Below are 17,699 nucleotides of genomic sequence, written 5' to 3' on the forward strand. Positions count from 1 at the left end.
TAGAAAAGAATTTAATTTTAAAGAAAATCTTTTCATATTTTAAAGAAAAAGTAATTTCTTAAATTGAAAAATTTTGCATTTTTTTATTTAAAAGAAAACTTTTTTAACAATGAGTACAGAATAATTTTAAAAATATTTTAATCTCTCTTAGTCTTCGTTATTTTGTAAATAAAAAAAAAGTGCATTTAAGTTTTAAATAAAGAAATACGAAGGATCCGAAGACTCCTTGAAAGCTGTGAGCCCAAATGGCTCCACTCGGCTGTGAATTTTTTCTTGAAGAAAACATCAGTGTAAATTATATATATTATATAATGTATAAAAAAATATCTTTACTATTCTTCGCGTACCAACATGTTATATATTATTATTATTATTATTATTATTATTATTATATAAATAAATATATATATTTTGTAACTATTAGAAATAAGACTCGCGCATTTTCCTCAAAGCGAGAAAAAAAGAGAGAGACATAAATATTTCATGATGAAATTTGTCATTTTTAGTTGAATTGATAATTCGAAATTGCATAATGTCCAATGACGTAAATAATAATAATAATTAGCCATGATTTCGATAAACTTTCTTTTGTATAAAAATATATTTTATAAAAACACTTATTCGTTTTGTAAAAAGAATACAATTTTTATAAAATAGTCTCTTTTGTAAAAAAATTAGTTTTTTAAATAATTTCTTTCGTAAAAAACAGTTTTATAAAATAATTTCTATTGTGAAAAATTTTTATAAAATTGGTTTCTTTTGTAAAATAAACAACTTATACTATAAAATAATAATTTTTTGTGTAAAAAATACTGCAAATTAAAAAAAAGAAAACTTGCAGAATCTTTTTAAATTGTGGCAAAAGATCTCTTGACAGTGGAGGCTTTACTTATGCTTTTTTACTCTATTATATATTGTGGTTCATTTCTAAATTATTCTTTTAGCATCTATCTATTTATTTCTTTGTCCATTGAAACGTAAAGAGCGATAAATTGACAGCTTTTTTAATTTGAAAATACCGAATTTTTGTAATGTATAGAATTCAAATTTAATAATTAAAGAAAAATTTTACTTTTAAAAAAATGTATTTTATTTAAAAACAGATTTTTGGAAAATTCAGACAGAATATAGAAAAAAATTGTTTTCTTTTGAAAAATTTAGATTTTTTTTAAAAGTAAAAATTATATCTAAAAAGTTTATTATTTTGTAAATAAAAAACAAAGAAATCTGTGAATAATTAACGCTGAGACGATTTTTCAATAAAATATATATAAATAAAAAAATAGGTATATATATATATAATTGAAAATTCGAATGAGAGACATTCCACAGAGCTAAAGGGGTTGTTGAAATGAATGTTATCACTTTGTAAGGATCGAAGTTCAGCGTAAATGATTAATACGATGATTGCCCATGCTCGTGTCTCGTCTTTGCATTTCAAAGTGATTTAATTGTTTGTGAAACGCGCAGTGCTTAGTTCTAAGATAAAAGAGAGCGTTCAACAATCATTGATTTTGTATTTATATAAATAATTTCGTCGCGTAAAAAAAGAAAAATAATTTCTTTTTTTTATTGTTAGTTTTTAGCTGTTGAATATCGCGAAAGGAAGATTGTTTCGCACAACCCCAATTTATTCCATTGTAAAATAATAATTTTTTTTGTGATAATACGGCATAATTATTAAGACAGTGTTATTGACCACGTACCATATTTTTTCTTTTTTTTAATTTCATGATGACAATATGAGTTTGCCTGTAATATTTGCTGTGATCCACTGCGAAAAAAAATTCATGTCAAAAATGAAATACACTGCAAGGATTTTACACTTTTTTCTGTTTTTTATTCTTGTTTATCCAAATTTCTTTTCCTGTCATTCCATTCTTGAAATCATCCATTGATGTTTTTTGTTTGTTCAATAGTTAAATCAAAGAATGTGTCGATTTTTGATGTACATTTAACAAAAGTCATGTTTCATTTAGAATTGTACAATCTTAATTTTCAAATCATGCTTCATGCATTAACAATTTTGCATATTTTTTGTTTTATCACAAGAAAGAAAATCTTTGCATTTTTAATGTAACATGTGCATTTCGCGCAAGTATTTTTTTTTTTTTTTTGACGTTATTGTCGTACTATTCTCGAAATAGCAATCATAAAATGTTGTTTTCTTTATTCTCGGCATATCACGCTATTAAAATCATTATTGGGCCGTTTTTTTATTAATTTAAAAAGAGAGAAAAAATAATTCTCGACCAAATTTACTATCAAAGAGGCATAAAAATTAAATTCTTTTTTCAAATAACACTTTTTTATCATCAACAAATTTGCAGAATGGGCTTGATTTTTTAAAGAGAAAAAAAATTATTAATTAACAATCACTGGAGCCCATCACTCATACCTTTGATTATGCTTTAAGAAAAAATGCATTTACATTATAAAAATACTGTTTCAAGGTATGGAAATTTTAATATTTTCTTAGTTCCAAACCCGAAAAGGCTGGTTACAATTAATACACTTACGTTTTTTTATTCGCTTGTAACAGAAATAGACGTAAGTTTTACTTATTTAATTCCAATTAGTTTTAAATTTACCTCGTTTTGTTTTTCGTTTACGTTGACAACACTACCCGATCGCCGTGTCCAAGCCGTAGTTTTTCTTTTTATTTCGTTTTCTTTTTACTAGGTTCCATTTCCCTAGGACAAAATCTCGCTGAAAGACTTGACATAAGCTTCATGAAGTTTATTAACAAAATCCGGATCACTCCTTAAAAGGTAACTGACTGCTTGGAGCAATTGATTCCTTGTGAGGGGTTCCAAAGGTCGATTTACTGGTTCGGCAGGACTGGGAGCAGCGAACATTACTGGCGGTATTAATGCTGGGGCTGAATTTGTTCCTGAGGCTGTTCCCTGTCTTGGCGTTATCGGTGAACTTATCACATCTTCTGTCATCTGAAAAAGCAATTCTCAATTTAATCTAAAATGGAATAACAGAAAATTACAAAATTCAGGCCTCTGATTGACTTTAAGGTTCAGAAAAAATTCATTTCTTATTTCCCTGACTCTTCACTCATTTCTAAAGTCAATTATTTGAGGCGCATGATTATTCCCCAAATGTCATTTGACCGAACTGTTATTTTACCAAATTGCATTTATCCGAACTGTTATTTTAACGAAATGTCACTTTTGCGAATCGTCATTTTTACGAATTGCCACTTTTGTGAAAAGTCATATTTGCGAATTGTCATTTTTACGAATAGTTATTGTTCCGAAATGTAATTTTTTCGAATTGTCATTTATGTGAAATGTCACTTTTGCGAATCGCCATTTTTACGAATTGTCACTTTTGCGAAAAGTCATTTTTTCGAATTGTCATTTATGCAAACTACAATTTTTTCGAATTGTCATTTTTACGAAATGTCACTGTTGCGAATTGTCATATTTTCGAAAATTGCTATAGTAAACTTGTATGCTTATAAAAAGGCTTATATAGATTTACTATAGCAATTTTCGCAAAAATGACAATTCACAACAGTGACATTTCGTAAAAATGACAATTCGAAAATGGCAGTTCGCATAATAATGACAATTCGCAAAAATGAGTTTTCGCAAAAGTGACAATTCGTAAAAACGTTGATTCGCAAAACTGACATTTCGTTAAAATAACAGTTTGGATAAATGCAATTCGGTAAAATGACAGTTCGGACAAATGAAATTTGGGGAATAATCATGCGCCTCAATTATTTAAAACTTTAATAATTTTGTTAAATAAATACTTAAATACTTGTATTTTATTTTTCCACAAGAAAATTAAATTTTTTAAATTTTTATTTCAAAGCTTCTGAAATTTAATTATTTTTAAAACTTGCAACTGTAACCCTTCCAAAATTTAATTATTTTCTAAAATTTTTAACTAAACTTCATCGAAACTTGAATTATTTAAATACAAAAATTCAATTCTTTTTAATAATAATTGATGCCCCGGATCTTAAAAGGGCACTTTCAGCATTGATTTAACATGGTAAAAGTGCCCTTTTAAGATGCGGAGCCTTAATTGTAACTGTAACTCATTATGGTTCTTTCCTAGAAGTTACTAAGGTAAATTACTTATCAGAAAATATGGAAAATTGATTTTTAAAAAATTAATATAGAAAAATTCTTAATATTAGTTTTTTCAAAACCCTGTCGAAAATGTGATCAACAACACCGTATGAACACAATTGAAGGGCTACATAATAATTTTTGAAAGATAAAAATCAATGTTTTGAAAAATTTTAATTAAAAAATTTGGAAATAAGTACCTAATTGTTTTCACCAAAATTTTAATAATAAGTCTAAAACAGTAGATTTTTTAAAAATTTTAATTTACTTTTTTTAAAGTAACATTATGATAAAAGAATTTTAAGAATTAGTTTTTTTTTAAATATTGTAATGTAATTTTTCGATAATAATCGAATTTCTTAAAAGAATGTTTTAAAGCTAATTTCCATTTGAAGATTTTTCAATATTACAGGCATCACAGTACCTTTTATCATCAAAAAAGGGGAAAAGGGGACAAAAAGGGGACAAAAAATATACCAAACAACAAATTAAAATGAGTTAAATTCTTACAAATTTTTTACAGTTCTGGATTCTTTGGTAGAAAATAACTTTAATATTAAGATAATTTTTAAATATTTACATCACATAAACAATAGGAAAATACAATTTTCTATTATATCAGAGTGTTACAGCCATTTAAGAAAGTTTATCCAAAGAAATTTAGTCTTTAAAAAAATAATCATTTATAACATTTAAAAACTTGAAATTTTATTACTAAAATTTTCAGAAAAAACAAATATTAATTTTCAAGAAAAATATCGCTTGTATATTTTTTTTTTAATTGATTTAATTTTAATATAATACTAGCTGTCGTACCCGTCTTCGACGGGTTTTAGTTTCTACCAATACATTTAAGTTTCTACCAATCTGGAAAATCAGGAAATAGCTAGGGAATTTAATTTGACCGGAAAAAAATAATAATTAGTTACCATTATAGCTATTTTAGTAGGAAAATATTACTATTTGAATCAGTGATTGACTTTTTGTTATCAAATTAGTTATTTTAACCAATTCAAATGCAGAGAACAATATTTATCAATTTGTAGTACTTTAATTAATGTATTAAAAAAATTAAATTTTCCATACAGTTTTTGGAGTTATAGTAGAGTCTAATTGGAACTAATTGTATCGCAAGTAGACCCTACGTTACGACTGCTAAAACCTAACATAAGACCTAAATTTTAGGCTGAAAGTAGGGCTTAAATTTTGACTCGGGTCTGTTTTCATAAATATTATACATCAATAAAAATTGAAGTAAAAAGCAATTTTTTAAAAGCGAATTAATATAATGAAACTTTTTCTTAATTTGATAGGAAAATTCCCGGTTCGGCATATTCCCAGCTTTTTACAGTTTTTCCCGTTTGGTAGATACCCAGTTAAATGTATTAGTATAAACAGAAAACTGTACGACAGCAAGTAATACAATCTATATTTATATGAACTTAAGAAACAGTATTTTCATAAAATAAGTAAATTTTTATAGCCATTTGTAGATTTATTTATGGATAAAATCAAGTAAATTTAAATTTGACAAAAAAGAGATAAACCGTGAAAAGTTTGGACAAAGCAGGGAATTTTGTTAAACAAAAATAGACACCGTGTTAACTTTTGTCTTTACATTGCTCAAAACATCTCTTAAAGTTAAATCTAGAGTTAAAATGAAAAAACGTTTTAACATGTAAGTTTTTGCCTAGTGGCATAATATGCTTGTATTGTATCACAGGTGACTTACAATTCTTGACATCCTGCGAAATCATTTTAATCATAAAAAATTTCCATTTTCAATATTTCTGAACTTCTTGAAAATATTAGATTGATTTGATAAATAATTTTGAATTGCACTATTTTGACATCAAAATATTAATCAGAGACTCCAAAAATACTACTGAATTATACTTCATATAGTAATTAGTATCGATTTTTTGATATATTGAAAATTTTTTTATATTTCTTGTAGGATAGTATTTTTTGCAAAATTATGATAAAATCTGACTAAATAACATATAATATTCATTTTTAGAAAGTTTAAAAGCTATCCATTAAAAATTGTGAAATTTGGAAATTTTCCATTTTTCAAGTTTTTGAAAATATTTTTATATTTACATCTTAGTTGTAGAATAGTATTTTTTGAAAAATTATGCTAAAATGTGACCAAATAACATGTAATACTCAAATATAGAAAGTTTAAAAGCAATCCATAAAAAAATGTAAAATTTTGAAATTTTCGATTTTTTGAAAACATTTTTATACTTACATATTAGTTATAGGACTTTATTTTTTGCAAAGTTATGCTATAATGTGACTAAATAACATATAATACTCAAGTATATAAACTTCAAAAGCAATCCATGAAAAATAAAAAATTTTGAAATTTTCGATTTTTTGAATTTTTTGAAAAAATTGAATATCTCCCGTTCTAATTAATATTTTTTAAATCTGTAAATTTATAAACCTTCCTTGGGTCAATACCTAATAACCTACCAAGTTGGACTTAAATCGATTCACATGTTTTTGTGTGATTGGGGTACAAAGTTTTTGTGACAGACAAACATACATACATACATACATACATACATACATACATACATACATACATACATACATACATACATACATACATACATACATACATACATACATACATTAAATTTTTTAAGAACATTTTTGGAATCTCTGATGTCCATAATAACTAATCATGTTAACATTTTGAAGTTTTAAGCAATGTACAGACAGACATCTGATTTTATTAATAAGGATACAAGGTAGTCACAAGTTTCAGTTTATCAATTTCCCTGACAATTTACTGACATTAAAATTATTTTCCCTATCAAAATTCTTTTTAGAGGAAAATATGAATGTTTACGGAAAATGAGTAAAATTTATTCGAATTTTAATAATTTCTAAAAATTACAATTATAATCCTTCCTGAATTCAATTATTTTCTACAATTTTAAACTTAACTTCATCTGTGAATCAATTTATTAATTTAAATAATTTTCCAAAAGTTCTTCTAGAATTCAATTGAAATACAAAAACTCAATTTTTTTATAATAATTGTAACTCTCCATAATTTTTTTTTAAGATATAATGTTTTCAAAAAATTATAAAGAAATTTTTACAATTAATTTTTTTAAAAACATTTTTAAATAATTTCTAAAAGATAATAGTTTTTCAATTTTGGAAAATTTCCAAACAATTAAAATTTGGTAAAATCTTTTAAAAATAATTGAATTTTTGAAAAATATTGATAAAAATCATCAAATTTTTGAAGAATTTTTATTTACATTGTTTGAAAATAATTGAATATTAAAAAATTATTATAAAACAATTGTAATCATTAGTTTTTAAAAATATTTTAATTTAATTTTTCAAAAATAATTTAATTTCTAAAAAGAATTTTTGTATAATTTAAAAAAACTAATTAATTTTTTTTTGATAAATTTTAATTAAATATTTTGAACATAATTGTTTTCTCCAAAATGTAAAAAATAATTCTAAAATATTATTATTTTTTAATTTATTTGAATTTTTGGAAATATGTAATTGAAAATACTGAAAATATTGAATTTAAAAAAATTAGAAGCTCATTTTCATTAATTTTCATTTTTAAATTTACCTTTAAAGATTTTCCATTAAAATTTTTGATAATTCAAAAATTGAATATAAATTTTATGATCATACATTGAAAGATGTGGACGTCCACATGAAAAGGGCCCATTTTGGCACTACTGGAGTTATCTATATGGGCGTAATCCTGGCAAAATTTGGAGAATTTCGAGTGGTCTTAGAACTTTTTTGGTTGAAAATTCGCTGAGTTACGGAATTTCAAAGTTTAGAACGCCAAAAACCTCATTTCGAGAAAAACGGAATTAAAGATTGCGATACCAACTAATTGTTGTATCTCTGGTTCTTCTTGGAAGTTATTCAGATAAGAATTGTTTCTAGTTCAGGGCACCTTGAAGATAAAAAACCAACAGGTTTTAAATTTTTAGAACCACCCCCTCCCCTTAATTAATTAATTAATTTAAAAACCGACAATATGGGCCCTTTTCTAAAAGGACAGTTTTTCTATTAAAAAACCATTTTTTTACAAGATAAATGATTAGGTACAATTTTATTGTGTCATTTGAAGAAAAAGAATAGATATTAAACTTATTTAAAAATTTTTGACAGTCTCTATTATGAAAAAATTGACGCAATATTAAAATTTTCATTTCGACAATTACGAAAAAAAGATTCTAACATCAATATCTCTGGTTCTTCTGGAAAGTTATTCAGATAAGAATTGTTTACAGTCCAGGGTACCTAAAAGATGAAAAACCAATAAGTTTTAAATTTTTAAAACCTTCCCCCCTCTTAATTTTGAAAAATTTCGTACTTAAGTACGAGAGACCGACAATATGGGCCCTTTTCTAAAAAGGACAGTTTTTCTATTAAAAAACCCTTTTATTACAGGATTAATGATTATGTACAATTTTATTGTGTCATTTGAAGAAAAAGAGTAGATATTAAACTTATTTAAATTTTTTTAACAGTCTCTATTACGAAAAATTTCACGAAATATCGAATTTTTCATTTCTATGACTACAAAAACAAGGACTCTAACATCAATATCCCTGGTTCTTCTAAGAAGTTATTCAGATAAGAATTGTTTACAGTCCAGGACACCTTAGAGATGAAAAATCAAGAGGTTTTAAATTTTTCTATACCTCCATTTTTAAAATACGGATTACTTTTGCAAATGACCGACAAAATGGGCCCTTTTCATTTTTCTAAAGAACCAATGAAATCAAACAGTTAAATTATCGATAAATTAATGAAAACCGCATGATTCGACTTGTCAAAACATGTAGATTGATAATAAAAAATTTTTAAAAAATTAAGATTTTGCTCTAAAATTACTAAATTGCGATTATCTCGAAAACTAGAACCGACAATATGGGCCCTTTTCATGTGGACGTCCACATATATTTTAAAAAATTTTATTTCTGATCAGTAAAAGGGGAAAAAGGGGACAAATCACCGAAAAAGAGGAAAAAGGGGACAAATCATCAAAAAAGGGGGAAAAGGGGACAAAATTTTTAAAAGGGGACAAAAGGGGAAAAGGGGACCAACTGTGATGCCTGATATTAAAATTTCTGAGAATTCAATTTTTTCAAAATTTGCGATTAAAATTCTTTGAAATTTGATTTTCAAAAATTCAGGGTGTCTACTATTTTCGTTTAACAAAATTCCCGGTTATTTCCCGGTTTTTCCCGGCTATATCCTAATTTTTTCCCGGTTTTTTTTTCTTATCAAATGTAAATTTAAATTTGATTTTAAACATAAATAAATCATTAAATTTTCTGAAAATAATGTTTTTTTCAATAATTTTAATTAAAAACTTGGAAAATACTTGAATTAAACAAAGAATTTTTTCAAGTTTTTAAAAATAATCTTGTCTCTTTATAATTATAATTGAAAATTGGATTTTTCAATTTTATTAAAATTACACTGATAATAATTGAACTTCTGCAAAGAATTTTACTATTTATAAAAATAATTGAATCCTTCCAAAGAATGCTATTATTTATGAAAATAATTTAATTTTTGTGAAGAATTTTATTAAAATTTTTGAAAATAATAAGCAGCAATAATTAATTATTTACTTAATATGTAATAAACATTTAATTTGCTCAAGAAATAAATAAATATCATTTATTTGAACATTCAGAAATTTAAAATGATAAAAATTTAAGAGAAGTTCAATAATTATAATTATTAAATAATAATAGAATAGTATAATTTTTAGAAGCAAAAAATTGATTTAAAACTGTAAGAGGGACTTAAAATTTTAAAAATAAAATTATAATTATGGTCACTAACTTCCCTTGATTATTTTCGAAAAATTTAAATAAAATTCTTTAAAAAAATTCAATTATTTTTCAAAAAAAGTAAAAAAATTTCAATGATTTGTTTAGAAAAATTCAATTATCTTGAAACAATAGATTTGAAAAATTACAACAATTTTATTTTTTAGATTTAAAAAAAATTTTGCGAAAGTTCAATTTCATTAAACAATTTTAAGTATGTATATTTTTTTAAATTAACTAATAAAAATTTTAATTATTAATTTTCGCAGTAAGAAACATGAATACATTAGAATTTTACTCTTTATAATATTCAATTATTAATCAATTATTAAATTAAAATACTTTGAAAATTCTATTTGTTAAAAAGTTTCTAATGATTTCTTTAACAAATTTAATTACATATTTTCAGTCAAATTTCACAATATTTCTATTAACTCCATAATTTTTTAAAAATTTATTTACATAATATATTTGAATTGGTAACTGATTTTTATCATCAAATTAATTATTTTTAAGTAACTTAAATTTAGAGAACAGTATAAATATCTATAAAAATTGAAATAAAAATTGATTTTTTAAAAACAAATTAAAATAATAAAACTTTTTTAATTTTTGTGAAAAAATTCCCGGTTCGGTATAAAATTCCCGGCTAATTCCCGGTTTTTCCTGGTCAAATAAAATTCCCGGTTATTTTCCGGTTTTCCCGGAATTCCCGGTTAGTAGACACCCTGAAATTCAAAAGCAAAGAGTTTATCGAAAGAAATTATCTTCAATAAATTAAATGAAATCTTCAATATAATTTTGCAAAATAATATTTTTCTAATGTTCTGAACGTTCAAAGCCAAATTTATTTTTAAAATATTTTTATAAATTACTGATTGCATTAAAAATTAATAACGTAAATTTTACATTCAGAAAATTTATAAGTAATTAATCTTTTTTTATAGTGATGTAAAATTATTGTAATAAAAATTTGATTTGAAGAAGAAATAAATAAATTTCATTCTTTTGAACATTCAGAACTTGAGGATAATAAAATTTCAATTATTTTAAGGCTTTTTAATTACATATTTCAAAAATTTAATTGTCTTTAAAAAAAATTTTCAAAATCATTCTTGAAAGAGTTGACTGTAGTTATTTTTCACACTGTAAAAATCAAAGTCAGTTGCATTTTATACCAAAAAAGTGGTATTTTGTTGGAATATTTGGAAAAAAGTCGCATTTTTTTTTGAAGTTTAAAACAATTTATTTTGAGGTTAACTTTAAAAAAGGCGAGTCTGTGATTCCTGAAATTTATAATTTGAATTGGATTGAAATTAAAGTCAATTAAAATTTGGTTAATTTTAATAATAAATAAATAATTCAACTACTATTGAATAAATAGAAATGAAGAAAATGTTAATAAGTGATTGAATTGTTTGGAAGAAAATGATAATTGAATTGACAATAAAATGTTGACTTTAAATAATTACCACAGATGAAGAAGTTTGTCCAAACAATGATGTAAGAGCATTGCCGCCACTCGATCCAATAATGTGATTAGAGTGATGATTATTCAATAGAGACGATGTATTTACAGGCGATTGTATCCTGAGAAAACTCGAATCATTAGTTTCACTTTGAGCAATTGTGGACGGAAGATCTTGTACATTGGGCCCTGGAATGGTGGCTAATTGTGAAACTTTATTCTTTTTCTTTGATCTGTTTGTTACAGATAAGTTGCCTATGTCATTTGCAGTAACTGATAAGGGCGTTGTTGTAATATGATGAGATGGGGGCACTGGCTGTGGTGTTGTTGATCTTTGTTGTTTTTCAATATGCTCTAAAGTATGAGCAGCTGGATGTGACATTAAACGTGCCAATAATGGTTTACTCTCGTGTACTTGTACCGGTTGATCGCCGGCTTTAAAATGCATGGGATTAACTTTTGCCTTGGCAAAGAAGTCCATGACACTTTGTGAAGTAACATCAGGTCCCAATGGCGCTTGCAATGATGCAGAAATCATATCAATATTTGTATTCATTGGCGATTTTGTTCCACTTGACTCATCATTTCCACTTCGATTTATATTATAATCCTCTTGTGCTTTACTGAGCATACTGAAAATATCTACATTATTTGAATTACGTTGTGCCTTTAATTTTGGCAAGGCTTTGCATGTGTTTTCTGATTCTTTAACGAGTTTATTTAACATAGCTGCAATGCGCACGCATTCGTCTTTGTCATAGAACCAGATGCCATGAATATCACATTTTGAGTTTCTATAAAGCAGAAAAGGCTCGTGTAATTGTAAATCTAGACCTCGTGTTACTGGCTCCACTTGGTTTTTTGTATTTAATCTGTTGACAAAATTTACAATTAATAATTATCACAAATTTACAAAATTTAAATTCACTATTCATTTTTATCATGAGCTCTATATTTTAAAATACTTAAATTCCCCAAATATTGAAATAAAATTCATTAAAAATTATAGTAAATAAAACTTATAAACAAATATTTCTCTGAATTATCGAATATATAGAATATATAGATTCCAAATAAATCAAGATTTTGTCGTTTTTGTGAAGAAAAAAAATGGAGGTTAAAAAAAGAAAGCAACAAACCTATTCATGATGAGAAAACTATTGAACGGTTCTCCACTTCTTGAGTAAACAAATAAAGCACCCTCGACATCAGTCTTTTCCCATTCACTAGTTTCCGCATTAAATGTATATAAAGCGACATGAGTCGCGGTTTCTAGGATATCCTTGACGTAAGGGTCAACTCTTTTCAAAGCCGCTACGTTCATTCTTAATTCCGACACGTTCGACATTTTCACAACTATATATTTTGTATAAAAGATCTTGAATCTTCTCGACTTTGGTCGTGCTTTAATAAATATACACAAACTTCTGATTCTGTATTCTATTTGTGTCTTATAATTTTAATAAATCAAGACTTGAACCAGCTGCTTCTTTCAATTGACGCCATACTAATTTTTAGGTTGGTTTTTTTCCCGGATTTTGCGCATCAAAAAGTTGATATTAAGCTTTCAGAATTCACCGCTAGATGTCAGTAGGGGTGATTGTCCAAATGATACAAAATTAATATTTCTTTCTTGTTAATTTCTATTGTTTTAATTATTTTCCCAAAGGGAATTTAATATTATTTTTAGAGTATTTTCTAAAAAGAAAATAATAATAATTATTATTTTTAATATAAATTTCTTATTTTTAAATTACCGACAGATCAAAAAGCAGCGACATCTGTGCAGTTTCTTTTCATTTAACAAGTTTGATTTACTCAAAAAAATTATGAATTTTAGAAGTAATTGCCCCTTTTTTAATTAAAAAATATCAGAGTAATTAATTAATTAATTTAGTTTTTGTTTAAATATTGTGCATTTTACACATATTTAAGCTTTTTTCATAAAGTAATTGATGAAAAACAGAAGAAATATTTAGATTGTTCAACCGTTCAATGTTGTGATCACGTGACCAATGCGGAAATCTTGGCGCTTTTTAGACGTTGGTCGAGCTTTAGTGGAGACCAACGTGTTTACGAGAATGATCAGAAAAAAGTGAATTTTGCTATATCCTGGATAGAAATTTAGCTATGGTACTAATAACAGTTAATTATCATTAATCGGTGATTAATATTTTGCATTGATTGTATAATATGTATGTGATAAATATGTTGTTTTGTACATTTGTCCGCAACGATTGAACTCGCTTCGGAACATATAAGTTAGTTGTTTACATTTGTTGATTTTAAAGCTATAATTTGATATATTTTGCAATTTTATTCCAATTATTTGTAGCTGCTTATTAATCGTAGTAAAATAATGGTATTTTTATATATACAGGAAGTGAAGTGGACATTTTCTTTGTGTTATAATCAATATTGGGAAAATTTCAATTTGATGAAAAATGTTGTCGATAATTGACACAAAAGTGATGTTTATTTGTTTCTCTTTTATCTCGCAGTTGGATATTCGTAAGTTTTCTTTAAATTAATCATTATTTAAAGTGACCATATGGAAATAGTGTCAATGCGGGACGCCCGCTTATTTATATCATTTAGTAAAAAAAAAGGTCATTTGCCACAAGAGAAAAGGAACAGGGAATTTGTAGGAGTAAATTGGAGTGGATTAAAACAGCGCGCGTCTTGTGACATTTACATATTTATATTATGCTTATTTTGTAACATTAAATCATATATTTTTCTGACGATTGAATTTTTCTTAAAATATCACGAAGTCTATCTCTCTCACACTTATACGCTACTGTGCTAACCTGTAGATGCAGGATATTCTTAACTATTTTCCGGGATATGCAGGACATTTTATGTCAAATGCGGGTCGTTTTGCGGGACAAAGGGGAAAAATCCGAGACAGTCCCGCACAATCCGGGACGTATGGTCACTTTATCATTATTGTTAAGTATGTGTTCTTTTTTATCAATATTTGTTTCTATTTATGTAAAATGTTTTCATTCCGTTTCATTCTTTTCAAAATATTCTCGACAACTTGACAGCATTATTTAGAAGGTTAAGTTTGCAAAGTTTAATAATTTCAATAAATGTTTAGTGTTAAATAATTTTCATTTTTTAATAAATTGGTTAATCAATATCAATACGCTTTTTGCGTCATTATTGTTTTTATCAATTGCGGTTTCATTTTTTAGGTTATGTTTGCAATTTTTTCAATAATTTTATTTATTATTTTCCATTCTTATTTATATTTAAAACACTTTTCTGCATCGAAGGGCAAATAAAAAAATAAATGCAAAAAAATTTTATAACATATTTAGTATTTTTATAAAAGTTTTGAACAATTTTATGCAATTTATTTTTATGGAATATTATAAATGTAAAAAATAATTTACCGGATAAATATCGTTTTTCGGTAAATATACGCGACAATAAAAAAATGTCAATTAATATTTATTTTTCTACATTTCGATGAAACCAAACCATTTAACTAATTTACTTATTTAATTAAGGGTCAGGCTTAGCCAAACGGATCGGATAAATTAAAAAAATTTTGTTTTTAATGAAATATCTTTTATTCTCATCTTTATGTGATGAAAATAATGTCATAAAAAATGTATAGCAAACAAAAATTTTTTTTTATAGTTATTAACAGACAAACATTAAAAAAACAAAAGAACCTCAAATTTAAACTTGATGTATAACGCGAAAACAGCGCAGCGGCAGCGAACACCATCAAATTAAAAACATTTTAAAAAATTGAATTTTTTATTCTAAAAGTACCATAATTAAAAACGCGATTGATATTGCTGTCATATGATTAGTTATTACTTTTTATGCTCTTTTGTAGCAAAAAGAAGCAATAAAAATGTTCTTCTTAAACAAATTCTGAAATTGACTTGTGGAAAAATTGAACTTTTATAAGTTGCTTAATTTCAAAAAGGTTTGAATTTAAAATTTTTGAAAATTTTAATTCCTGTGGAAAAATATTTAATAATTAAATATTTATTTGAAAAAGAAGTTATTGATCACAGGAAAAAAAAAGTCTGACTCCGTTTACACCTTAAATTCAGCCCATGTATTTCACATAAGTCTGTCCTTGTTTAATGGGGCTGACTCCGTTTACACCTTAAATTCAGCCTCGAAAACAGGCTGAAAGTAAAACTTTTTTTTTAGTGTGATGTTTTCGAATAATTTTAAAATTAAAGAAATTCGTAAATAAATGTAACAGAACATTTTTATGAGTAAAATTTTTTCTTTTATTTTATAAAACTTTGAAAATTTTCAATTTCATTTTCAATTAAAATTTGCAATTGGCAAATAGAATTTATAAACATTTTTTTCCTTTGTTTTAAAAAAACTTAATTATATTCCTTTATAAAATTAGATAACTCAAAAAATGACATGGTTTATTTTCAACTATGTGGACGTCCACATGAAAAGGGCCCATTTTGGCACTATTGGAGTTATCTATATGGGCGTATTCCTGGGAAAATTTTGAGTGGTCTTAGAACTTTTTTGGTTAAAAATTCGCTGAGTTACGGAATTTCAAAGTTTAGATCGCCAAAAACCACATTTCGAGAAAAACGGAATTAAAGATTGCGATACCAACTAATTGTTGTATCTCTGGTTCTTCCTGGAAGTTATTTAGATAAGAATTGTTTCCAGTTCAGGGCACCTTGAAGATAAAAAACCAGCAGGTTTAAAAATTTTTAAATCACCCCCCCCCCTCTTCTTAATTTTGAAAATACGAAAAACCGACAATATGGGCCCTTTTCTAAAAAGGGCAGTTTTTCTATTAAAAAACCATTTTTTACAAGATTAATGATTAGGTACAATTTTATTGTGTCATTTGAAGAAAAAGATAATAGACATTAAACTTATTTAAAATTTTTTGACAGTCTCTATTATGAAAAAATTGACGCAATATCCAAATTTTCATTTCGACAATTACGAAAAAAAGACTCTAACATGAATATCTCTGGTTCTTCTGGGAAGTTATTCAGATAAGAATTGTTTACAGTTCAGGTCACCTTAAAGATGAAAAATCAAGAGGTTTTAAATTTTTCCACGCCTTCATTTTTAAAATACTGATTACTTTTGCAAATGACCGACAAAATGGTCCTTTTCATTTTTCTAAAGAACCAATGAAATCAAACAGTTAAATTATCGATAAATTAATGAAAACCGCATGATTCGACTTGTCAAAACATGTAGATTGATAATAAAAAATAAAAAAAAATTAAGATTTTGATCAAAAATTACTCAATTGCGATTATCTCGAAAACTAGAACCGACAATATGGGCCCTTTTCATGTGGACGTCCACATATATTAATTAAATTCTATAAATAACAACAAAAATATCAAACCAAATGGAATTAAAAAATTTTTCGTTGATTTTTGAAAAATCCGTGAAAGGTAAATTTTTCCCTTGCTGCGCATAATATTTACGTGAAAGTTATTCGCTCGTCAGTTTCAATTACTGTCCGGCGAAAAATTTTCAAGATTAATGTATGCCTTCATAAAATATACAATAATTTTGTATATGCAGTTTATGCTCCTTATATTTACGTCACATAACAAGAAATATTTTTGAAATAACTATGTTTATAAATCTTTATTTTGTCACGTTACATTTACATCTTTGCAAATGCTTTTCAACATCAATGGCAAATGGACTATAGAGTGTATACTATTTTTGAAAGAATCATCAAAGTACATTTACTCTCTCTGCTATGTATGAAGCACTCAAAGTGGATGCACATGGACAAATTATTACTGTATAGATATAGGTATACATTAATTTTCCATTTGTTGCTTTCATTTTCTTCATTCTTTTGAAAAAAATTGCAAAATAATATGCATTTGTAATTCATATTTCGAGAATATTCTTAATTTTCTTTTTCTTTAATAAAATTCTCAGGACTTGGGCAAAAAATTCGACTCTTTCAATTTCTCTTCCAAATGTTGCATTATAAAAAACCACTTTTTTGTATAAAGTGCAACTTATTTCTATTTTTATATAGTGTGTAAAATAACAATCATAGTCAAATTTTTCAAAAATTATTTTTGAAATGTACCCAATGGGAAATTTACAACTGGCGTAGTACTGCGCCAGCACTGGCAGCACTGGCGGCAAGGCTGAGAGCCAGCACTGGCATGGCACTGGGATGATAACGCCGTCTGGCGCTGCCGAAGTACTGTCTGTCAGTGCTGCCAGACAGCGCTGGCGCAGCACTGGACCAGTGCTGGCTGGGAATATTGCCGCAATAAA

The 17,699-nt window shown here is 26.0% G+C and overlaps 2 protein-coding genes across 2 annotated transcripts in view; one reads left to right on the forward strand and one right to left on the reverse strand.

Annotated features, from left to right (window-relative positions):
• Nucleotides 1–1,816: 1,816 nt before the first annotated feature.
• Nucleotides 1,817–12,934, reverse strand: LOC122513093 (mRNA-decapping enzyme 1B). Its single transcript, XM_043629338.1, has 3 exons — nucleotides 12,557–12,934; nucleotides 11,422–12,289; nucleotides 1,817–2,948 (listed from the first exon to the last, which is right to left on the reverse strand). Exons 1-3 carry the CDS (start codon nucleotides 12,763–12,765, stop codon nucleotides 2,694–2,696), a joined length of 1,332 nt encoding a protein of 443 aa, XP_043485273.1. The 5' UTR covers nucleotides 12,766–12,934; the 3' UTR covers nucleotides 1,817–2,693.
• A 542-nt stretch (nucleotides 12,935–13,476) lies between these two features.
• The window catches only part of LOC122513098, a 162,233-nt gene continuing 158,010 nt past the window's right edge, over nucleotides 13,477–17,699 (forward strand). The window contains exon 1 of the mRNA XM_043629349.1: nucleotides 13,477–13,550. The gene's annotated coding sequence lies outside the window, so the exon portion shown is untranslated. The remainder of the gene's footprint in view (nucleotides 13,551–17,699) is intronic.

The sequence above is a fragment of the Leptopilina heterotoma genome, unplaced genomic scaffold (genome assembly GCF_015476425.1).
Source record: "Leptopilina heterotoma isolate Lh14 unplaced genomic scaffold, ASM1547642v1 Lhet_134, whole genome shotgun sequence".
NCBI lineage: Eukaryota > Metazoa > Arthropoda > Insecta > Hymenoptera > Figitidae > Leptopilina > Leptopilina heterotoma.